Source organism: Neofelis nebulosa, chromosome 2, assembly GCF_028018385.1.
Source record: "Neofelis nebulosa isolate mNeoNeb1 chromosome 2, mNeoNeb1.pri, whole genome shotgun sequence".
NCBI lineage: Eukaryota > Metazoa > Chordata > Mammalia > Carnivora > Felidae > Neofelis > Neofelis nebulosa.
In genome coordinates this window covers 212,656,084-212,679,220 of record NC_080783.1, presented here as the reverse complement: position 1 = coordinate 212,679,220, position 23,137 = coordinate 212,656,084, and the positions used below count along the sequence as shown (strand labels likewise).

The window sequence follows — 23,137 nt, the reverse complement described above, 5'->3', positions numbered from 1 at the left end:
TATCTTGCTTTTAGACCGGCTAGCCTTTTAACTATTTTGTGAAACAGAATTGACTTTAATGCTTTGATCTTTAACCACAATACTTTATAAAAATATTGGTTTTATTTTCTAGGTGTCTGGGCCACTAAACCAATTTTAAAAGGCAAAAAGTTTGGGCCATTTGTTGGTGATAAGAAAAAAAGATCTCAGGTTAAGAATAATGTGTACATGTGGGAGGTAAGAAAGAATTCTGGTTCTTTGTTTATCAGCGTTCAGTACGTTTTTAAAGAAATCATTCTATTCTCTCAGGATTCGACATTTGCAATTAAAATAGTTCGCTTACTATGTTCTTTAAAATCAAAAATGTTTTTATTAAAGAGAAAATGTGTTTCTTTGGATACAGACCGCCGTTTACATTTGTATTTTGAAGCGGCTTGGGTGTCCTCAACGATGAATGTCAAATCCAGTTTTTATATTGCCTTGTTCAGGGTGTTTTGCTTTACAACCAAGACTTTGGTCTGTCCCTTTGCAGGCTTCCAAATAGGTACCATAAAAGAACACTCTGAGGTGACCACAAATAAAACACTCTTAGGGTCTTCTCTGTGTTTTAGAAAATAATCTCTGTGTTGCTGGAATATTCAGAATTGGATATATTTAGCACATGGCATATTTATAGAGTGCTTCGGACTTCTCAGGAGGCTTTAATTTTGTGCATTTCCTATTCTCACTATGATCCTGGAGGACAGAGTAGGGCATTAGCACATTCCTTACAGAGGTGAGGCCGTCAGGAACAGAGGTGAATTGTTCCTCCCCGTGAGGACCTGTGTCGAGAGTGGTGTTGATGCAGAGCTAGGACCCGTGTCTCCTGCCCGACAGTAAGGCATTTAAAAATGTTTCATTGGATTACCTGGTTTCAGATCCTACCTTTATTTTAGCCTTGTGACTCTGGGTGTAGGGTACTTAACCTCTGGGCCCTAAAATCCTCAATTTAAAAACGGGGACAAGAAGAAATCCCTCATTAAGATAGCTGTGAAGGTAAATAGGTTGTTACTGCTTCCTGGAGCGTTGCATGCAAATTCATCATTCATGTGGAATTTTGTTCAGATCAGGTGCTCTGGGGAAGCTCTCGTGGTCTGATAGGATCTCAGTGGTGTGTGACTCCCTTTGCAAAGCAAGTGAAGTTTTTCGGTGGTTAGGAAAAGCATTCCTATCAGATTGTCTTAAATGGAATCACATCTGTTTCACACGTAAACGTACACGGACCTAAAAACAAAATATGCCTAGGAAATGGCTGGATACTTTACATCAAGAAGTTCTGTGACATTTGTACATCTGAGGTATGTCGCTGCTGTTCTCAGTCTCAGTGTTCAGAGCAGTGTTTCTTAACTTGAAGATTCCTCTGGTTTCTTCCAGTAATTTTGAGGTTCTGTATTTGTCGTGAGTCCCTTATAATAAATCTGATGACAGTTAACCCGAAGGGCCTTAGGAAATGAGGAGTTAGCGTGAGAATAATCACATTATGCTATTTCACTACTTTTGAGGTGAAAGAGCACTTATATTTGTAGAAAAACTGCCCAGCCAAAAAAATGATATTAATTACTCCAGATAATGCCTGTATGATTAAAAATGTCTGGACCACAAAAGTATGCCCCCTAATAAACTGCATTTTTAATTTTAGAAATTTCCCAAGGGAAACTAACAGATATGTTCTACCGGGTCCGCGCTAATCTTAGTGAGGACAGTGTCTGGAAACCAGGAGATGTGTTCTCTCGTTCTGTGTGTGTAATGCTGAGCTTGAACAAATGTCATTAATATTATACCTAAATTTATTGTACCTAATTTACCCGCCTTAACAGTTTGTTATTGTTGAGCATAGTATATAAATCATTAATAGTGTCTTTTGTAAATTAAACTTCGTTTGTATTGAAATTCATACGTAGTATGAGTTCATAGTAGCTTGGTGAATATCCTAATTTGGAGCCATGACATATTAGGGATTCGATTTCTACTTACAAACATGTTAAGATCGCATTGTTAACTTAGGTACTTCTACGTGCATACCACCACAGTTTGTGAGTCTTCTGACATTGCCAGTTCTTGTTATATTTAAAACTTCAGTTCTTGTCAAGGCTGGCTCTTCCTTCTTGGAATTAAAAACAACTGGATGTCGTTCAGGTAGTTCCGACTACAAGGTACGTATTCCGTACAGAAACCTGTAAGCCTTTGCTCTGTTAAAATAAAAGTAGATACAGGGGCGCCTGGGTGGCGCAGTCGGTTAAGCGTCCGACTTCAGCCAGGTCACGATCTCGCGGTCCGTGAGTTCGAGCCCTGCGTCAGGCTCTGGGCCGATGGCTCGGAGCCTGGAGCCTGTTTCCGATTCTGTGTCTCCCTCTCTCTCTGCCCCTCCCCCGTTCATGCTCTGTCTCTCTCTGTCCCAAAAATAAATAAAAAACGTTGAAAAAAAAATAAAAAAAAAAAAATAAAAGTAGATACACGTATAGGTAGAGGCATGCATTCGGCAAAATACAGGAAGCCGCAGTTATAGTGTCCATGTGTCTTGTAAAGAAAGTAAAACACCAAGTAAAATTTAGTATATCCCCAGTGATTTCTTCCAACCTTGGTCTGATCCTCAGACTTGCATCAGAATGGCTTGTATTCAAGTAAGAGAAACTGCTTATCATTAAAATCTCATCTTGGCATTTGTTCTTCTGTTAAAGCCCCTTAAGACCTGCTTATCTTTTAGCAGCCTCGTCTTTTGCCCCAGCTAGAACTCCATTTTAAAGCTAACTAAGACCAAGTGTTAAATTGCTTTTCTTGAGCCCTTGATTGTCTCACAGAGTCTTACGTCCCCTAAGCTTTCACTGAAAACATTCTAGTCAGTCAGAAACAACAGGAGAGAAACAATAAAGTATCCTCAGGGTGATGCCCCAAACAGTCAGCTTCTCCTAAAAGGAGAGCAGTTGTTCGAGCAGTTTCTGGTGGGGAACTGCTTGCTGGCAGCTGGGGTGCTGGACTTGGTGTGATACTCCCGGGACTGCCCCCACCCGTGCCGAGAGGTCTGCGGTGATCTGCGCTTCTGACAAAAGCCTTTCAGATTCGCTTTCGTGGGTCTCAGATGGCTTCTTTTGCACTTGTGAGTTGTTGGCATGTGAATTGTTTTGATGCGTTTTTTTTTTCCGCTAGATTTTATTTTTTAGAGTAGTTTTAGGTTCAGAGCAAATTGAGCAGAAAGCACAGAGTGTGCCTGCATACCCCATCCCCCCTTCCTCCCGCCATCGCACCAGGGTGGTGCATTGGTTAGACTTTCAGAGAGCCTGCACTTATGACACATCACTGTCACTTAAAGCTCACAGTTTTCATTAGGGTTCATTCTTGGTGTACATTCTGATAAGTCTCTTTTAAATTATAAAAGTAATACATGCTCACTGGAAAATAACGTAAACATTACAGAACACTATAAACAAGAAAGTAAAAATCATCTGTGAATATTTTGGTGAACGTTCCAAGTCTGTGCTTCTCTGCCTGTTTTTCTTCTGTCTCTCACACAGGCTGGTGCATATACAAACACCATATAGAGATGCTTCGTGCAATGAGATCAAAGCGCACATGCAGTTTTGTGACGGGTTTTTCTCTTCCAAGTTGCTGTGGACGTGCCCATGTCAGTTTCATCTGCGTCATTATGTCCTGTGGCCACATAGAATTCCATTGCATTCTTCCACTATTCAACCAGTTGTCATTTAACTAGTTTTCATCTCTTCATGGTATTAACAGCTCTTCTGACTGTGAAACTCACCGTGGATACGTGTGTGCTGACTTGTCTGGTTATCTTCTTTTTTTTTTTTTTTTTTTTTTTAAATTTTTTTTCAACATTTTTTGTTTTATTTTTGGGACAGAGAGAGACAGAGCATGAACGGGGGAGGGGCAGAGAGAGAGGGAGACACAGAATCGGAAACAGGCTCCAGGCTCCGAGCCATCAGCCCAGAGCCTGACGCGGGGCTCGAACTCACGGACCGCGAGATCGTGACCTGGCTGAAGTCGGACGCTTAACCGACTGCGCCACCCAGGCGCCCCTGGTTATCTTCTTAAGATAAATTCCTGGAAGTATAAATGTTAAGTCAAAAGTTATTTACATTTTAGTCTCTGGTGAATTTTGCTAACAGACCTCCAGAAGGATGGCACGGATTTGTATACCCACCAAAAGTACCGATTTTTTTCTAGCTTTTGAAAACCCAGTATTGCTAACCTTTTTAATGGTCCCCTCCTCCACCCCATTCTTATAAGTGAAAACTGATGGTTCACTACCTCTGTTTGCATGTTATTCATTTAGGCAAATAACTTTTGAATCGGGGATGGTGGGAAGATGTAGAATTGTATTTCAACTAAAATTGATGAACTATTGCTCTTCAATGAGAAGACTTTAATCATTTGAGGAAGTGAAAAACATTTTATCCATCTGCACTGTTCAGATTAGACATGAGCAAGTGCATTCCCTAGTCTTTGCTAGCTCAACACTTCTTTTTTTTTTTTTTTTTTTAATGTTTATTTATTTATTTTGAGAGAGAGAAAGCTTGCGCACGTGCATGTGCACAGGGGAGAGGCAGAGAGAGGTCCCAAGCAGGCTCTGCACTGAGCGCAGAGCCCGGCACAGGGCTCTATCTCACGAACCGTGAGATCATGACCTGAGACGAAATCAAGAGTCTCACACTTAAACGACTGAGCCAACCCTGGTGCCCCCTAGCTCAACACGTCGAATTTCAGATTATTTCTAAGTTAAAAATGGAGGCAAGAAGAAAAAAGAGCAGAGAAGTCAGCCAGCTGATCCTGTAGAACCTTTTTCTAGAAAGTACTGCTCAGCTCTTCTTTCCATCTTCCAAACCTGCGCCAGAGGGGCGGTGCCGGAGGAAAAGACCTGGGTCTCAGGGAAATGCAACCTGCCACCTGTTGTTTACAGTCCCACAGCCAAGAGTGCTTTTTACATTTGTAAGTGGTTTAAACAAAAAATCAAATGTTTCGTGACACATAAAAATCATATGAAACTCAGATGTCCGCTCACAAATCAAGATTTATTAGAACATAGCTGCGTTCATTTGTTTGTATGTTATCGATGGCTGCTTTGGCCCTACGGTGGCAGAGTTGAGGAGTTTTGACAAGAGTCCGTGCAGCCTGCAAAGCTGAAAATATTTATTGCTAGTTCTTTACAGAAAAAGTTAGCTGAGCCCTGGTCTCAGTGTGTAGAAAGGAGAAGCAAGTGGGGATGAGTGTGGTGATGACTGGTGTCTTAGGTTTACTGTGAAGCTATGTGGTTGATGGCAGTGAAAAGATTTTTTTTTTAATTTTTTAAATGTTTATTCATTTTCGAGACAGACAGAGACAGAATGCGAGTGCGTTAGGGGCAGAGAGGGAGGGAGATACAGAATCCGAAGCAGGTTCCAGGCTCTGAGCTGTCGGCACAGAGCCCGACAGGGGACTCGAACTCAAGACACGAGATCATGACCCGAGCTGAAGTCGGACGCCCAACCGACTGAGCCCCCCAGGTGCCCCCAGTGGTGAAAAGATTTTGAACTTGGTAGTTACAAGTGGAGTAGCTGTACAGTTGGTGGTCATAGAAGCTTCTAGGCCGATCATACTCTTTTCTGTGGAACTTTAGGGCAGATGAGGGCATTGCAATACAGAGAAGTAAGTGATCCTCCCAAATAAGTTAACTTTTACGCAGATTGGCAGCTTGGTCTAGTGCAAAAAAAAAAAAAAAAAAAAAAAAAGTCTCTCTGGGAGTCCATTTATTCCTTTATTTTAGCCCCTATTTGTTAAGCTTTTGGCATGTGCTTTTACCAGTGTCCTAAGTTCTGGAGCACCGAGTCTGACATATAATATTCGTGGTATTGCATAGATTACTGGCAATACCCAATGGAGATTTTTGTTTGTGGAATAATAGGATACTGGAAATGCCCTAAGTCTTTCGACAGGTGAGAAATCTGTGTGAGGTGGCTTGCTTCATGCCTTCAAGCTGCCAGTCCCAGAGTCTGGCCTCGCGTCCAGGCTTCCTGGTTGCCTGTTCTGTGCCCTTCCCGCTAGCAGAGCCTGGAGGTTCTTACTTTTTTTGTGGGTTGTGGGCCCTTTTGAAAATTTCCGCAGAAAATGTACAAGTGTGTATATGTACACAACATTTTGCATATCATATATAGGGTTATATGGGATTCTTAAGCATCCATAGTCCAGAGTTAGAATTTCTAATTTATTTGTTTGTTTTTAAAAAATTGTTTATTTTTGAGAGACAGAGCGAGTGAGCATGTGAGCACACAAGTTGGGAGGGGCAAAGAGAGAGAGGGACAGAATCTGAACAGGTTCCACACTGTTAGCGCCGAGCCCGATATGGGGCCCGAACTCAAGAATTGGGAGATCATGACCCGAGCCAAAGTTGGAGGCTTAACCGACTGAGCCACCCAGGTGCCCTGAATTTTTTTCTTGTCTTTTTTTTTTTTTTTTTTTTTTTTTAACATTTATTTATTTTTGAGAGACAGAGCACAAGTCGGGGAGGGGTGGAGAGAGAAGGAGACACAGAATCTGTAGAAGTCTCCAGGCTCTGAACTGTCAGTATAGAGCCTGACGCGGGGCTCGAACTCACCAACCGTGAGATCATGACCTGGGCCAAAGTCGGACGCCCAACCAACTGAGCCACCCAGGTGGTCCGAATTTTTTTCTCTTCTAATGTTAGAGAGTATGGGCTGTATTTTGAACCAAAAAGCTCTAACATGGTGTATGTGTGTGTGTGGGGGGGGGGCGGGAGGAATCCTGAAAGTGACTTCTACAAGCTGAGTTATTGTTTACTTATGCAACACATGAGAAGTAAATGCTCTGCAAGTTGGGCCTGTAGAGACACGAGCCTCCTGTCTCCCCTTTACTCCTTTTGTCAGTCTCCACAAGTGGAAATAGATATTGTCTCTTCCTGGGAACAGGCGGGGAAAGTGGCAAACAGTGTATGGATCATAATGTTGGAAATGCAGTAAGCTAGATCCCCAGAGGAATAAAGATGGAAAGGAGCCTCAGGAGCATGGACCTCCCGGAGAGGTTCTGTCCCACCATTAGTAATGTGTCAGAGCTGTTTGAAGGGCAAGTCCAGAGAACAGCCAACAGAAAGGCTGTATCACTGTAGACTCTAATTTGCAGGGGGCTGGGGGGTTGTTTGGATGAATGCAAGACGTATCTCAGCATGAGAGTCGATTCAGTATGAGGAAGCATCTTCAGTGCTCTGTCTTAATCCCTGGCAGTGATTTGTGTCAGAGTAAAGTTCGTTACTGTAAGTTGAGAGTGGGTAAGGACCTCCTAGACAAACAGTTGAGGATTCAAATGATGAATGTTTGCATTAATTGAATGAGAGATTTTTGAGTTTACAAATTTGAATGAACACATGTAGAATATAACAAGTAAATGATAAGGACGGATCTAAATGAAAACCCTCACCCCCAACCCAGGAGGTAAGTATGTTTTATCAGTTTGGTTCGTCCTTTGCAAAGCATCCTCTGTTCTTCAGGAGTCTTTAACTTTGATGCATTTTTAGATTGCGGTGTGTACTGGATTTTGAATGTAGGTGGTTTTATGGCTATTTCAAAAGGATTGGATTAAATTGCATGGCAATTAGGTGGTGTGAAAATTATGTTTTGTTCGACAAAGAGTTAATACCCAGGCTGTGCTCAGTGGTAAGGGCAGAAGGGAGGTCAGGCTTGGGTGACTGAGGGAAGGTCCAGGATGGGAGGAGAGGTTTGGAAAAAGGGAAATTGAAATGGAAGCATAACTGAGGGGACCGGGTTTGAATCCTGGCTCAGAATTTTAGTGACTTCAGTGTTCTAGTAAAATTAGCAGCCTTTCCTAGTGTCTCGATTTATAAAAGGGGCTTACTTCTATATCATAGGGTTCCTGTAAAAGCTAAATAAAATCCCTCATTAAGCATCTAGCCCGGGGCTTGGTGTGGAGATGCTTCTCCCTGAGCTCTGTTTCTCCGAGGAAGGAATTTCCACTTGGAAGTTAATCTGTAAAAATTGTTTTGTATATACACAATCAGGTATCCTTGCCTTGCCTTGTATAAAAGGTGTACCTTTTGTTATACCTTGTTAAAGGGTATACCTTGCTTTGTTAAAAGGGACTCCTATAGATTGGATGAGGAAAAATTCTTGATGATATGAAAATATTTCTCTCTGGGATCAAGTCAGCCAAATATTTTTTGGTCATTCTAAAGATTTGGAAATTGGTTGGTTGCATATCATTTATTGAGCTTGAGCTGGAGTGGGAGTTTGACCTGCCTTTGCACTGGCTTTGTGTGAAAGAAGGGATTCTAGTTCGTTTCCCACTACCCTAGCCTAACAGGGCTGCAGCGCCTTTGTGGTCTAGTTTTGGCGGTTAACGTGAAGCCAGAGCTGTCACATGTTACCGTTTGGGTTCTGTGTGCCAGTCACTGAAATTGATTCTGATTGGAAGCCCAGGTTTGGCCAGCTGAGGTAGAAATTGTATAAAAACATGTTTTCATACCGGTTTCTATTTATGAGGTTAGGCTCTCAATAAAAATGAGAAAGCTGCAGATTTAAACTGTGTGTGATGACGGTGGTGATGGCAGGAGGAAGGAGGAGCATCGGTAGGGCCTCTGAGGCCTTCAGTCCAACGTGGGGTTTCATGCCGGAGACGAATTTGCTCTCCCACCCTGTCCCTTCTTTACTTTGAGATCATACGAAGTCAGTGGAGGAAAGGCGGAAAATTCAGATAAACAGAAGAAAGAAAACAAAAATTATGGATAATCCCGCTTCTCAGAGAAAACCGTTGCTGACAGTTTCATGTATTTAGTGTCAGCTTATTTTTCTCCTCAGGCATTCATATGTTGAAAACAAAAATGGTACGTCTTAAGCCATACTTTCTATGACTAGCTTTATTCGGTCATCAATAGTATTGTGTGCGTCCTTTACACCAGTAGAAATATTTCCCCAGCTCGTGGTTATCTTTGTTTTCTTCCAATTGTAGAAATCATGTATGTTCATTGGAAAAATTCTTAAGGGATATAGAATTATCTAACAAAATAAAAGATTCCACATAAACTAACAGTTTGTACAAAAGTGCTTTTTAGGTCTGCTTAGTATTCTGCTCTGTGCATGGATTATCATACTGAGCTAATCCGTAGTGGTTTTCACTTAGCAACTAATTGGAAACAGTCTGTAATAAACCACACTGTTAGGAACATTTTTGTACATACATCTTGGTACAATTGCCAATTTTCTCATGAGAATAAATTCCTGCAAGTGTGTATGCTCACTAAAGTGTGTGTACATTTTAAAACTTTTTTTTTTTTTTTTTTTTTTTTTTGTCATGGACTGTTAATAAATTCCATCCAAAAAATGATACCAATTTATTCTCTGATCAGCATTGTTTGGGAGAATGTCTACTCTCTGGTCCTGTGTTTTTTTCCTTTTTCTCTTAAAAATTTCTTTTTACCAGTCTGCTAGGTAGAAATGATCTAATTTGAAGTTATTTTATGATTATTAGGTAAACTTAATTTATTTCCATGAGATTTTGGTCATGTGTATTCCTTTGTGAATTATTTTTGCACGTTAAAAAAATTGAAGTGTTCATCTTTTCCTGTGAAATACGTATTTCAGTTTAAGTATGACTTAGCAGATGCTGCCATCGATTTTGAAACAAAGTGAACCCTACGTAAATAAATAATTCACTCGAGTGGGCTGCCTTGCTCTTTGCAGAGGTCAGTGTTGACCAGGGTGTCAGGAAATTCTGGCACGGCTCATGCTGATATCCTCAGGTTGGTGGGTGGGCTTCGTGTCTCTCCCCAGCTGCCCTCTTTGACTGTGTGGGGTTTTCCAGCACCATCTGTCTCCCGTTGGTTTCCTGGAGCTGTGTCAGTACGTCGGATGGGGTGTGAGCAGGACCATGCCGTCCTCTGTGATAAACCAAAGCAACGCTTTTGATCCCTAAATGAGCCCAAAGTCACTACCTACTGTGGACTGACTGTTAAAAGTAGCGACGGCTCCCATTTTCCTTAATTCACCATGCTGACAAATGTGACAGACGTCTCTTAAACATTTTAAAGTAAAGCCACTTCTGTTATTTTGGCATTTAAAATTTAACTTTAAAATTTGCATTGTGAGGCTCTTGGTGACACACCATTTGGGACTTCCCTTTCTCTTTGTTTAGAGGGAGAGGAGTGGATGGCCCGCGCGGGTGGCCCAGTCGGTTAAGCGGCTGACTTGATTTCGGCTCAGGTCACGAAATCATGGTTCGTGAGTTCAGGTCCCACGTCGGGCTCCGTACTGACAGTGTGGAGGCTGCTTGGGAATCTCTGTCTTCCCCCCCAACTCTCAAAAAGAAATAAATATTAAAAAAAAAGGGGGGGGGGAGTGTGTGTGCACGCATACTTGTATGCACTGAGGGTGAATGAGAGTGAGTTTGAAGAGGGGTCTGCAGCAACAGGGAGAGCTTTTCTTTGGAGTGGTGCAGAGAGGGGTTTCAGTGACCAGACAGTTTTTGAATAAACTTACAGGGGATGGCCCTGAATACCTTTATGTGTAACAGCATCCTTACATCCGTTCCATAGTTATTTATTGAGGGCCTGCTCGGTGCCAGGTACCACTCCAGATATTGGGAGCACTGCAGTGAATGAAAAAAGGCTAACATGTCTTCTCTTCACGGAGCCTATACTCTGGTGTGACGATGCAGTCACCAGATAAAAAAAGTAAGTCCCTGAGTAGATCTCATACTTTACAAGAGCATAAGTGCTATGGAGAAAAACAAATTGGGGGGATGACTGGGGGCTGATGGGAAGAGAGGGGTTTGTAGTTTTTAACCAGGATGGTCAAGGAAGGTGCTGGTAAATATGGTAGAGGTCAGGCAGATTTTCTTTTCTTTTGTTGAATTGGGTGACTTTGGGAAAGTTCAGTTGAATTTTGATCCTCAACTTCCACATGTTAAAAAAGGAGATGATAGCGAACCTACCCTATTAAATGAGATAAGATGGAAAGCACATAGCACTGTGCCCGACATCCAGTTCCCAATAGGAAGGAAATATGGTTAGTACCCAGTAAGGTTGGGCGCTGCCCCCTGCCAGACACAGGCTTGGAGATGCAGGTGTGGTCGGAAGAGCTGAGAGTGGAGAGTGGGAGTTTTGTTCCGGAAGGAACGTCGCAGTAAAGAAGAGTATGCGATGTGGGGAGGAGAGGAGAGAAGAAACGAGTGGCGGGAGTCTTCGCTTCGTATACGTAGGGAAGGAATGGAAGCATCGAGAGTCTTTCCTTTCTTTCCTAAAGAGAAGTAAAAGACTCATTTCTTTTGCTTTATTTTTGACAGGCCTACCACCAGTTGGTCCTGCAGCTCTAGTTCAGTGCCTAATCAAGTGTTTTTACGGTCTAGTTTGGGGGAAGTAAAAACAAACAAAAAAATCTATATATGTGTGTGTGTGTGTGTGTGTGTGTGTGTGTGTGTACAAAGATAAAAGTTAAAAATAGCTGCTAAATAGATTTTCTTTAAAATGAAGGAATGAGAAGTGCTGGACACGTGGTAGAGGCCAGTGGGGCGGGGACATTGACCAAGAGTGGATGATCAGGGAAAGTTTCTTGCAAGAGTAAGTTTGATCTGAGTCCTGAAAAGCGGCTTGGGTTTCTGGTCTTGGAAGGACACTGATATTTCCCGAAGTATGTTCCGTGACACCTTAGTCCTGACAGATGCTTAGATAAGGTTTGGAGGGTCAGCTGGGTCTGCCAGGGCTTCGTACGCCGTCACTCACGTGGACCTTCGTACTGCACGTTCACTCACTGAAGTTCTTTTTCAGCATTGCAGTAAAGGGACCCGCCAAACCGTGTGGTCTGGCAGGACCAGGCCCCTGCACTTGACTTGCAGAACAACCCAGAACACTTAGGGGATTTGGGTGCGATGGGGCATTGCTGGACGCTCACTCTTCTTCTCAAGTTCACATAGGGACTAGGACTGTCACTCGTCTTTGTGTACATACAGTATTGGCAGAGCATTTAGAGATCATTAAACACAATTACTACAGTTGTTTAGGTTTAGGAGAGAAAAATGACTCCACTCCAGATAGAAAAATGAGTAATGAGGATTATCAGTTTTGGATCTCTGTTTTTATCTTTTATTTTTCTTTTCTTTGCTGCTAATTTAGTTTCTGTGAAGCGTTTTGTAGAGTACTTGGATATGACGAAAAAGAGTTGTCTTAAAAGTTGAAACTGGACACATTTTAAAGACATTTCTATTTTAACAAAGGTGTTTACCTCCCCCTCCCCCCAGGTGTATTACCCAAATTTGGGATGGATGTGCATTGATGCCACCGATCCAGAGAAGGGAAACTGGCTGCGGTATGTGAATTGGGCTTGCTCAGGAGAAGAGCAGAATTTGTTTCCGCTGGAAATCAACAGGGCCATTTACTATAAAACTTTAAAGGTAAGAGTGTTAAAGCTGGTCTGCTCTAGTCACTCTGTGTTGCAGTTTTGCAAAAACTGTCCTCACTTGGAACTGACAAGAATGACTTTGCCGACCTTGAAAGGATTATATTTGAAAGTGGTTCATCAACACATGGGAAGGTCTTTGTTTTAAATCTACAGTTGCCACCGCTTTGTGTGCGCTAAAGCACGAAGGTTGCGTTAAGTAGTTACACCCTGCCCCCTCGCAGAGACCAATGAGTGAGGTGTGTGGCAACTACTTCCCTCCTCCTACGATACGGAGGCGTCACGAATGGTCTGACTGGCAGACGTGTCGACTGTAAGCAACTGTCGCCAGCTGCGGTGGTTCTGTGCTGACCGAAAACCTGTACTTGGTCTTCGGTCTAAGGCAGCCTTGGATTATTAGCTTTTCTCTTCTGTAGATGTGATTCAGAATGGAAATGAAACAGAGTGGGTTTCTTCTTCCTGCCAAGTTTTTATTTAGAGACGTTAATTGTTGAGATGAAAAGAAGAGGCAAATCATTTTTTAGAGTTTGTGGTGAGGTCACAGGTCACCGAGTGCATTCAGGGTACCGAGTACATTGGGAAGCACTGAGTATCATCGTATTTCTGCAACAGGCGAGTCTGGGTCTTTGTCCCTGTTCTCAGGTTCTCTGGGAAGGCGAATCTGTACCGATCGTGCACGGAAATGTTCTCTAAAGAGTCTTACGGCTCTAAAGATGGATGATGATTGCTTTTTGGAATACATATGTTTACTAAAATTGCTGTAATTCACGTTTCTGTTTATTCACTTCCATTTAAAAATGTCATAGGCTGGGGGACAGTCCGTGAAAACAGATTATCTCCACGGAGTTGAAATCTCTCTATGAGCAAGCATTGAAGACCGTGGTCAGCTTTGCAACATGCTGAAATTTGCCTGTGCGGGGGCACTAGGACTTTTGAAAGTTCAGTTAGCACGGAGCTGTTTAATTTTCCTCTGCTGTATTTTTCCTGTCATCTGTAGCCAGTGGGACTGCCCTTTACTTCAGATACACCCATGTCCTTGATTCTAATCCCTGCAGGAGATATTTTTCTGTGGTGTATTCTCATTTAAAACGTCTACAACCTTCGTTCTCATTTTCTTTCTGTTGACGGTAATAGCGTGATTTCCTAGTAGGTACTACTATACGGTTTTGTTACACTGCAGTTTGAAATTGGAGTCAAAATTTGATTGGAGAATTCATGCGTTGTCTCTCAAATTTACTTAAAGTGAGCATTACATCTGGTTAAATCGAGGTAGAATCCTGGTGGAGATGAAGGGCGGGCGAAGGGATGAATAGGAGAGGATCGAGGGAGTAGAAGCGAGGTTCCAAGGGAGAGCAAGTCCGGGGTGACGTTCCCTCACTGCGGTTCCTTTGTAAGACTTCCGGTTAAAATGTGTTCACCTCCCTGGTAGCAAATCCAAGAAACAGTGAGAAGCAAGAGAGCATAGTGTCTGGGAGAGTGAACTCTGAAGCCCAACTGCTGGATTAAATCTGGGCTTGCTGTGTGACCCAGGGCAAGCCATTGGGACTTTACCTAGCCGTGCAACCGTAGGCAGCTCACCTTTCTGTGCCTTAGTTCCCTCATTTGTAAGATACAGAGAAATACGGTATCGACCTCACGGTGTTACCATGATTACATAGGTGAGTAGAGGTAGAGCTCTAGCGCCTGCTCAGGGCTAAGTGCCGTGCCGGCTGTTATTTTTGGTGAGTTGGTGTAATGCCGTGGTTAGGAGTGGGGACCCTGGAGCAGACTGGCTTGTGAGTGAATCCGGGCTTCTAGATGTGCGACCATGAGAAGTTGCTTACACCGTTCTCGTTTTCTCCTCTGTAAAAATGGAGTTAATAGTACAGTTAACACGTCTGGGTGTCGTGAAGGTTAAACGAGCCACTGTAGGTGAGGTTCTGTGAGCAGTTCCTAGCCTAACCTAAGTGCTCCCAGGCGCACGACTACTACCATTCTTACCTGTCTCTGTCTGAAGTGACATAGTTCTGTCTTTGCAGACTTCCCCCGGTCCTGACCTTTGGTGTTTGCTCACGTATGCGCAAGACCTTTCAGATTCCTTGCTAGTGATTATCTCACTACAATCTTCCGGATAAAGCTTTCTGTGGGTTAGGTTTTGTAAATGAAACTACATGTGATGTTCTTCTTGGCTATGTATAGACTCCTCAACTATTACCCAGATAATTAGGAAATCTCGAGACTGGTTTTGTTTGTAGTATGATGAGAAACTGTTTTAAATTTCTGAAAGTTAGTTGTTAGCCTGTCATCCATTCATTCATCTCTTCATTACTTTGATAAACATTTATTGAGAGTCTAATGTGTACTAGGTGTTCTCCTGTGATAGTGAACAGGACAGTCTCTGGTCTCCTGGGACTACAGTTTATGGCAGAGGAGGCAGATAATAAACAATGAGTAAAATGATAATTTTGTGAAATTACATAGTTTTATATCTATATCTATATCTATATATCTATATATCTATATCTATATATCTATATATCTATATATATATATCTGTATATATCTCCATCCCTCCTCATGGGTCAGGGAAGACAAGACAAATGTGAAGCCCCTCTCCCCACCCTCGTACCGTGGGAAGGAGCCAGGCACACAGAGATCTCTGCAGAAAGAACAGTAGTCTAGGAAGAGGGGCCCCGGTAGAAGCAAAGGCCTTAAAGTAGGGATAAGCTAGACTTTTTTTTTTTTAAGGAATAGAACAAAGGCCAGTGTGGCTAGAGCAAGGAGAGGAATGATAGATGAGGCTAGTGAGGTGGCCAGGGGTCAGATCAGGTGCGGCCTAGTGGCCTGCAGGGAGAAAGGTGAATTTCAGTCTTCAGTTCATCCATTTGAGAGTTGAGGCGTCTGATCTGTGACTTTGAAGAGAGCAAATGTTGGGGATAGATTGTAGGTGGCTGAGCGTTGACGTGCTTTGTGTGTTCCTGTAATTCTGGAGGATTTCTCTTAGTTTGACCTCGTGTCAGGAATATTTATTGGAACCTTGCCCCTTCCTAATTGGTCTGGTAAGATTTCAGGTTTATATATATTTGCTGATATTTCGATAAGAGAGTGTGCTTGGTTCTTCCGTAAGCCTGTCAGAACCCAAAGGAAACACTGACTGATCTTAAAGTCTTCTTGTTGTTGTTTTGTTGAACATCAAAATACAATATACAAAAAAGAGGTTTTTTGGACTTTAAACTTTACTTTTTATTTATTTGTTTATTTATCAAAAAAAATTTTTTTAGATGTTAATTTATTTTTTGAAGGAGAGGGAGACAGAGTGCGAGTGGGGGAGGGGCAGAGAGAGAGGGAGACACAGAATCCGAAGCAGGTTCCAGGCTCTGAGCTGCCAGCACAGAGCCCGATGTGGGGCTCGAACTCACAAACCACGAGATCATGACCTGAGCCGAAGTCAGATGCTCAACTGTCTGAGCCACCCAGGCACCCCATCAACTTTACTTTTTAAAATGTGGGTTTGTATTTAATGTGTTTAGGACATAATTTTTCTTCTCTGAAATTTGACTTACAAAATCTTAACTGTGCTCTTATAAATAAAATAGATTGTTTTCCTCTTCATAAAGGTCTTTTGTGTAGCTGTTTTATTACGAAGTTGGGAAGGCTGTAACTCCATAATACAATAATCTCCCACTTACTAACAGTTTTGCAGGTTGTTCAATAGCTAACAAATCGGGTTGCTCTTAACCTAGATGTTCACCAGCTCATTAGCTATTTAGACATGTTATATTAGATTTAAGAACAGATTCTGTTGTGTTTTTGCATTGTGTGTTTTGCAACAAAGGAGTACCGTCCTAAATGAAGAGTTTGTGTTGTTTATCTTCACACAGTTGCTAGTACAGTTAGTACTCTGCAGAAGATTGCAGTGGATGAGCAAGGAAACTTAAGCTCGGAGTCTGGGAGGTATCTTGAAAATGCCCAGTGGGTTTCTTGTAGCCATTGTTCCCGTTATGCTGTTTAGGTTAGGAATAAATTTGGAATAATTTTTCCTCCCTCCTTTGCATGTTTCTTTTCTTACTTTGGTCTTATTGAAGTCCTCACTTGCTTATATGAACCCTAATCATTTCAAATATTATATGATACCACCATTTCATAAATATGTGGCTTACAAAATAGTAGAGAAGCAAACTATACATTTGGAACTAGAAATAGCTGCCTTAAATAAAAAAGCCTGCCCTTCAGCAGAAACAGATTTAGCTCATCAGAATGCCAAAAGACATCTGTAATGATTACTTCAACTCATTAAAAGCCCATATATTAGATTAAGTTTTTTTGGTTTAGGTGCAGCTGATTCAAGAAGGAAAGTAATAGTACATTGGTTTAAAGATGAGAAAATGGCAGGTTTTAGCCTTCTCTGGGGGAGCAAAGAAAACAGTCGTTATATTCTTTTAAAGAATTCAGAATGTCTTAAATTTGGACTATATAAACTGAGTTTTGCAGAGAAGGAAACTAATGTCTACTTTCAAGGGCTTTATCTAGATGGGAAGGTATGTTCAAATGAGGAGCTATGCTGTTTCTCAACAGGCATCTCCGATGGAATTCACCTGCGCTTAAGAACAAGGCCATCGCCTTCCATAATCATAGTGCAGTGATCAAAATCGGGAGGCTAATACTGATACAATATTTTATTAGCTAATCTATACACCTTTTCACATTCTGTTAGTTGTTCCGTTCATGTCCTTATAGGAAAAGAATGCTCGGTTGCATTCAGTTATAATGTCTCGTCAGTCTCCTTAGTTTGGACAGTACTTCAGTCTTTATCTTTTATAACCTTTCAGTTTTGAGAGACTGGTCAGTTATTTTGTAGAATGTCGCACAGTTTGGGCTTTTCTTAGGTCTCATGATTAAATTATGGTTATGCTCTTCAGGCAGAGATCTCCACAAGTGATGTTCTTTTCAGTGCGTTATATCAGGAGGCACATGATGTTGATTTATGTAATTATAAGGATACTGGTTTTCCCTTTGTTATTAATGAATGTTCAATGAGGAGATATTTTGAGACCATGCTAATAGTCAGTTACACCCAAAAGTTACTTCCTAGTTTTAGCATCTATCGATGAATCAATTATTACTGCACTGATTGCCAAATGGTGATTTTCGAATTCCATTATTTGTTTTTCATTGATTAGTTGGGATCTACTTTAAGGAAGAGCTTTCCTTCTTATTGACTTCATTCATTTATTTGTATCAGTATGGGCTGATGGACTCTTTATTCAGTGGGTTTTACTTGGAATTTTACTTGTATTGTTACTCTTGGAACTTTCTGAATAGATGAGTCATTGTGAATAGATGAGAAACCACTAAGCCATTCCTTAAATTCTGTTGAGGAATGTGATGTTTCCACACTCGTGTGTTTTTTTTCTTCAGGATCTTCTAGGCGTAATCAGCATGGTGGTGGTATATGTCCTCGCTACTCACATGGCTGTTAAGAGTTAATGTTTTAGGAGCATAGTACCTGGGAGGTACTTTTAGGAATTTAAAAGTTGTCTGGTGCAGAGGGCGAGGCAGTGGCTTCTCCCTGGGCTCGAGCAGGTCGGTGGCAGATCCTAGAGCGTAGAGTGCGCGGACGCCTGCGTCTTCCGTGCCGCCTCTTACTTTAGCATTTCCGTGATCTCGTTAGCTGTGCGTTTTTAAATGTGCAATGACACACACTTCTTCCTTAACATGCTGAACTTGCTCTTGGCATCCGAAACGTACGCTGGTAATTAATTAGCGTTCAACACTTCTCTTCCCAAAGCACCTGGTTCTGTTAAATTACGCTATTTCTCATCAGCTCCGATTTCGTGGGCAAAATGGTTCCGTGTTTTATTTTTCCTTCTGCGTGGGCAGTCGTGAGGCTGCGAACGGTGAGCTGCTTCGGTAGTGTAAGGCAGTTTGGAGTGGACGGCGGTCGCGCCCAGCCAGGTCCGTAGGTCCGCCCGCGCGGACCCGGGGGAAGAGGAGGCGGGCCGGGAAATGAGGTCCTCCTTCCAGCAGAGGGGCCCTGCCCGCGGCCGCCAAGGGTTAAGGAGCCCTTCCTGCCGGGCTGGCCTGGCTCGCCGCCCCAGCTGGGGAGCGCCGCCCCCGCCCCGCCCCGCCCCGCCAACAACCGCCGCTCTGATTGGCCCGGCGCCTGTCTCTTCTCTCCCCGCAGCCAATCGCGCCGGGCGAGGAGCTCCTGGTCTGGTACAATGGGGAAGACAACCCCGAGATAGCAGCTGCGATTGAGGAAGAGCGAACCAGCGCCCGGAGCAAGCGGAGCTCCCCGAAAAGCAGGAAAGGTAGGAGCCCGCGCCGCCCCGGCTCCCCCGCCGCCGTCGGACCGGACCGGGCCCGGGCTCGGCCGAAGCCCGCGGCGCTCCGTGACCTTCCCCGGCCCGGCCCGGCCCCAGCCCGCGATCCCGGCCCCCGGTCGTCCCCCTCCCTCCTCCCCTCCCCAGGGCCGCTGCTGAATCACGGCCGGACGCCGCGCTCGGGCTCTTGGCTAACTTGGGGCCGAGAAGCCGGGCGCGCAAAAGTGAGCGGACCGAGCGCCGGGAGGGTCGGCCGAGGGCTACTTGTCACTTCGCTCGGAACCTCCGGAATAGCCGCACTTGCGGGAGGGAGCGGCGGCCGGTCTCTTCCAAAGCCCTGCGCGCCCGGCGTATTCTTAGCTTTTTTTGTGTGTGCCGTTCGCCAGCGAACGCGTCACGGAATGTGTTCCGAGGGTGACATTTCCAGGTCTGCAGATTCGTGCGGCCAGGGCCGGGCCGGGCGCGCGGCGGCGGGTGCGCTAGTCTCCGGGGGCAGAGAGCGGGCCGGGCGGGCCGTGCCCCGCCGCTCTGTCCCCCGCGCCGCCCCGGCCCGGCCCCGGACGGAGCTCGGCGCCTCGGCTCGGGGCCGCGCGGCGCCGGGCCCGCCGCTCCTCACTGCCCTCGGCGCGGGGCCGGGCCGGGCCGGGCCGGGACAGGACAGGCCCCACCACTCCTGTCCGCGCCGGGCCGGGCCGCGCCGCGCTGCGCACGATTGCAACACTTGGGGTGGGCGAAGGTCTGAGCGCAGCAGACCTCGAAATTAGGCCAGTAACAAAATGGAAGTTGAAGACTGTGCCGTTTTGTCACTTTTGACTCAACTCTAATAGTTTTAGTTTGTTTTACGATGTTTTCGAACAAAAGGCAAAGCGTAGTCACACTTATAAGGGGGAGGGGATAATTTCTGGGTAGGAAAATAGTTTGGTTGGATGTATCATATTTCCAGCTGGCATTCGGACACGTTGGGATTTTTTTTTTTTTTTAATGACGAATTTTAATGTGAATTCGCGAATCTTTCGTAGAGCCCAGTTTGAATATAAGCCAAGGCACGGGATGGTAGTTTCGTACTAATATAAATCCTTTTTTGCTCGTTTTTTTTTTCCCCCCTTTTTTTGGCCTGCTTTAGGTCTTATGTAAATTTTTGTAGTCATCAGAACTCTCGAGTTCGTCCTTTATTCAGAACATTGCCAAGTGAGTTGTGAAAGTCCGATTGTAAATAAAATCATAACATAAACCTGATTTTGGAGGAATGTAAAAATAATATTTGAAAACATAGGCAAGAAGTTCATTCTGATTTTTTCCATTACATATTCTCTGTATTTCTCAGTGTAATGTGAATACAGCTAACTCATCCCAGGAGACAGTTGGTGGGTCTTTTATTCAATACATGTTTTTAATTTACTGAATGTTATTTTTGTCACTCTTTTAGGTCATTAAATGCTTTGATCTTGAATCAGATGATCAGGGTCTAGAAAATTCCTAAGTGTTTTTTCTACTGTTGTAACTGAGTTTTACAGTTTTTGTTGATTTTAGGCTTAGTGAATAATTGTTTACATATTTTAGTTCTTTTATTTAGTGTTCTTTTTGTAAGTGATGCCACCAGCCTCTCCAGGTAAGTTGCGATTTATTTGCAGGGACTAGAGTTTGAGGGGAAGTGGAGATCTTTACTCTGCTAAGTATAACTAGTCATATATTTAGATATATTCATAGCTTATTCGCAGCTTCTCTCAGGATTTTCTCTGTTCAACATACTTTAGTGTGCATGTTTAGAACATTTCATCATTTTCTGCTTTTTTATTTATTCCTGAATTTTATTTTCTCTTCTTTTAGATGGATGTGGAAAAAAAAAAAACACCTGAAAATAAACTTTTTGTTTTATTAGTGATAGATGAATTTACACATGTTCATTTTTATACATGCCTAGATTGCTGGGTTTTCCTGTTGAGTGAAGTAGTTTGTACTTAACTCTGGGAAGCCTATAATCCACTGAATCTTAGGTTTTAATGAAAATACTTGCATGAAGCTTACTCTTGGAACTTAACAGTCTGTTTTGAACCACTTACTGGTAGAGTCCTGAAGTTTAAGAGAGTTTAAATAATGAGTCAAACCTTTTCTGCTTTTAAGTTAAATACTCTGAAAGCTAATTTATTGCCTGCAAAGACCTGAAACGGAGAACTGTTCATTTAAACTCGGTTCTGTTTAGGTCTTATGTGTGACCTCAGACATTTAAATAGTTTTGCAGGCAGTGATGTCAGAGAGTTAATCGACATAAATTTCATCCAGTAGCATGTTAATTTAGTAATTCTGAAAGCCAGATGTTGAAGGCACGCAGCTGACAGGTAGACTGACAGTGGCCTTCGCTTCATTTTGGCTATGAGGCTGGCAGACAGAAACAAAGGGCTGAATTCTTCAGAGTTCTGGGCCTCGGCTCCTTTGCATGACAGCTGCTGTGCCTACAGCTGTGCGATGCATGTGGGCGCCTTTCAGAATTCATCACATCGCTAGTGGGTCATGAGGCGTGTTCTGGGCAGTAAAAAGCCCTGCTTCCTTTACAGAGTGGCCTCTTCTCTCTGTTTTTGTCTCTCTTACTCATTCATTCATCTGTTCCTTCATTCATCTAATGTTTCTCTTTTTTAAAAAAAAATTAAAAAAAAAAATGTTTATTTCTGAGAGAGACACACAGGCAGACAGACAGATCATGAGCAGGGGAGGGGCAGGTCCAGAGAGGGACACAGAATCCGAAGCAGGCTCCAGGCTCCGAGCTGTCAGCACAGAGCCCGGTGTGGGGCTCGAACTCACAAACCGTGAGATCATGACCTGAGCTGAAGTCGGACGCTTAACTGGCTGAGCCACCCAGGTGCCCTACAACTAATGTTTCTTGAGCCCCTGCCGTGAGCCAGGCACTCTGCTAGGTTGTATGGTGTGCACTGGTGAGCAGAAAAGAAGCAGTGGCCTGGAGTCTAGTCGGGGGAGACCAACATTAAATCTGCGAGTTGCTGATCAGCGCCTGGATGGTTGGCATGGAACAGGTCCTCAATCAATATTGGTTGATTGGCAAACAAAGACCCACACAAACTTGTAGCGAAGGAAGAGAACACAGTTCATATTGTCTCTGACCAGGGAGCGTGTAGGTTTGCCATGGGCCAAAGATGTGCATACATTGGGTATTTCAAACTAGAATTTTGGATTCTCAGCTTTGTTATTCAGCCTAGCTTCTTACATGTCTGAGCAGCCCGTTAGGAGATGGAGCATGAGAATTTCTTGGATGGGACAGATCAGCCTTTCCAGGTGGAGAAGAAGGGAGGGCTTTTAGTGTCAGATGTTTCAGCGATTTCAACTTGAACTGTAGGAAGATTATAATCTGTGAAGTAACCTAGAACGTATTTCTAAGGATTTACCGTCTTCTCGGTTTGTGCCGTTACTGTGAGAAGAGATGGAATTTGCGTGTTAGCAGTAAATAATGACTGTTGGCAAAAGTGCTTTTAAAGTACAGAACGTAAGAGCAGGATCCGAATGTGGTGTTGCCCTGCTGTCTCTTGGCGACAGAAGATCCTTACCTGAAGTTCTTTTCCCCTAAGGAAACAATAGCGGCTCCCACAGATGGGCTTAGTGGAAGGAATGCAGAACTTGGGGCTCCGGGCTTTTGACCAGGTGTATTACTGGGGAAATCGTGTCACCTTTCTGGGGGTCCAGTTTCCATAGCTTTAAAAATGGGCGTCCTAACGCGGAATAGTCTCTGTGCTACCTAACCTCGTGGGGTTGCTGTCAAGAACAAACGAGATCATCCAGAACAGCCTGGTGCACGCCGGTCCGTTGGAGCAGTAAGTGCCACCCATGGAATGTGGCTGACAGTTCGTGTGTCTTGCGGAGGAACTACCGAGTTTGTGACTCATTTAATCAGCTGGTATTTGTGGAGGATTTCTGTAAGCCCAAAATAAGCAGCGGGCCTCTCCACTCCTGTTTCCCATGGCGGAGCCTAACTGTGGCCCTTCACCCTTATTTTAGGCCTACTGCTACCCTTTTCGTGCTCACAACAGATTCAAGAGAAGGAGGTATTTCTACACTTGATCTTAGCCGAAAGGCCGAGAAGCGATGAGGAGGTATTTCTAGCAGCAAATAGTTTTGATGCCTGATAGCTGGACAGTGAAGGAGGCAGTTTATACCAGAAGCGGCAGTGAATTGGAAGAGTATATATAGCTCCTTAAGGTTACCCGAGAGGCTTAGAAGAATGTAAATAGTCCCTGAGAATACCAACTAGTTTATAGTGTTTATCTAGGTGACTCGTAGTACTCACAGAACAGTTAGATTATAATCCGTTTAAAGAGGAAATCTTTCACGTATCTCTGTAATCAGAGTCATTCAAGTAAAAAACCGTGGTACCGGGAAGAACACTTAAAGTTTTCTATAGTTGCACAT

At 43.5% G+C, this 23,137-nt stretch overlaps 1 protein-coding gene across 8 annotated transcripts in view; it reads left to right on the top strand.

The window, feature by feature from the left end:
- Positions 1-23,137, top strand: part of PRDM2 (PR/SET domain 2) — a 124,344-nt gene that overhangs the window by 34,458 nt on the left and 66,749 nt on the right. For 6 of the 8 annotated variants that reach the window (XM_058696285.1, XM_058696311.1, XM_058696255.1 and 3 more), the window contains 3 exons: positions 113-216; positions 12,265-12,417; positions 18,586-18,712. In XM_058696285.1, coding sequence (XP_058552268.1) covers positions 208-216; positions 12,265-12,417; positions 18,586-18,712 — 289 coding nt within the window. In that variant the 5' untranslated portion in view covers positions 113-207. Of the gene's footprint in view, positions 1-112; positions 217-12,264; positions 12,418-18,585; positions 18,713-23,137 lie in introns of those variants that run through there. The other 2 variants (XM_058696296.1, XM_058696304.1) reach the window with 2 other exon arrangements.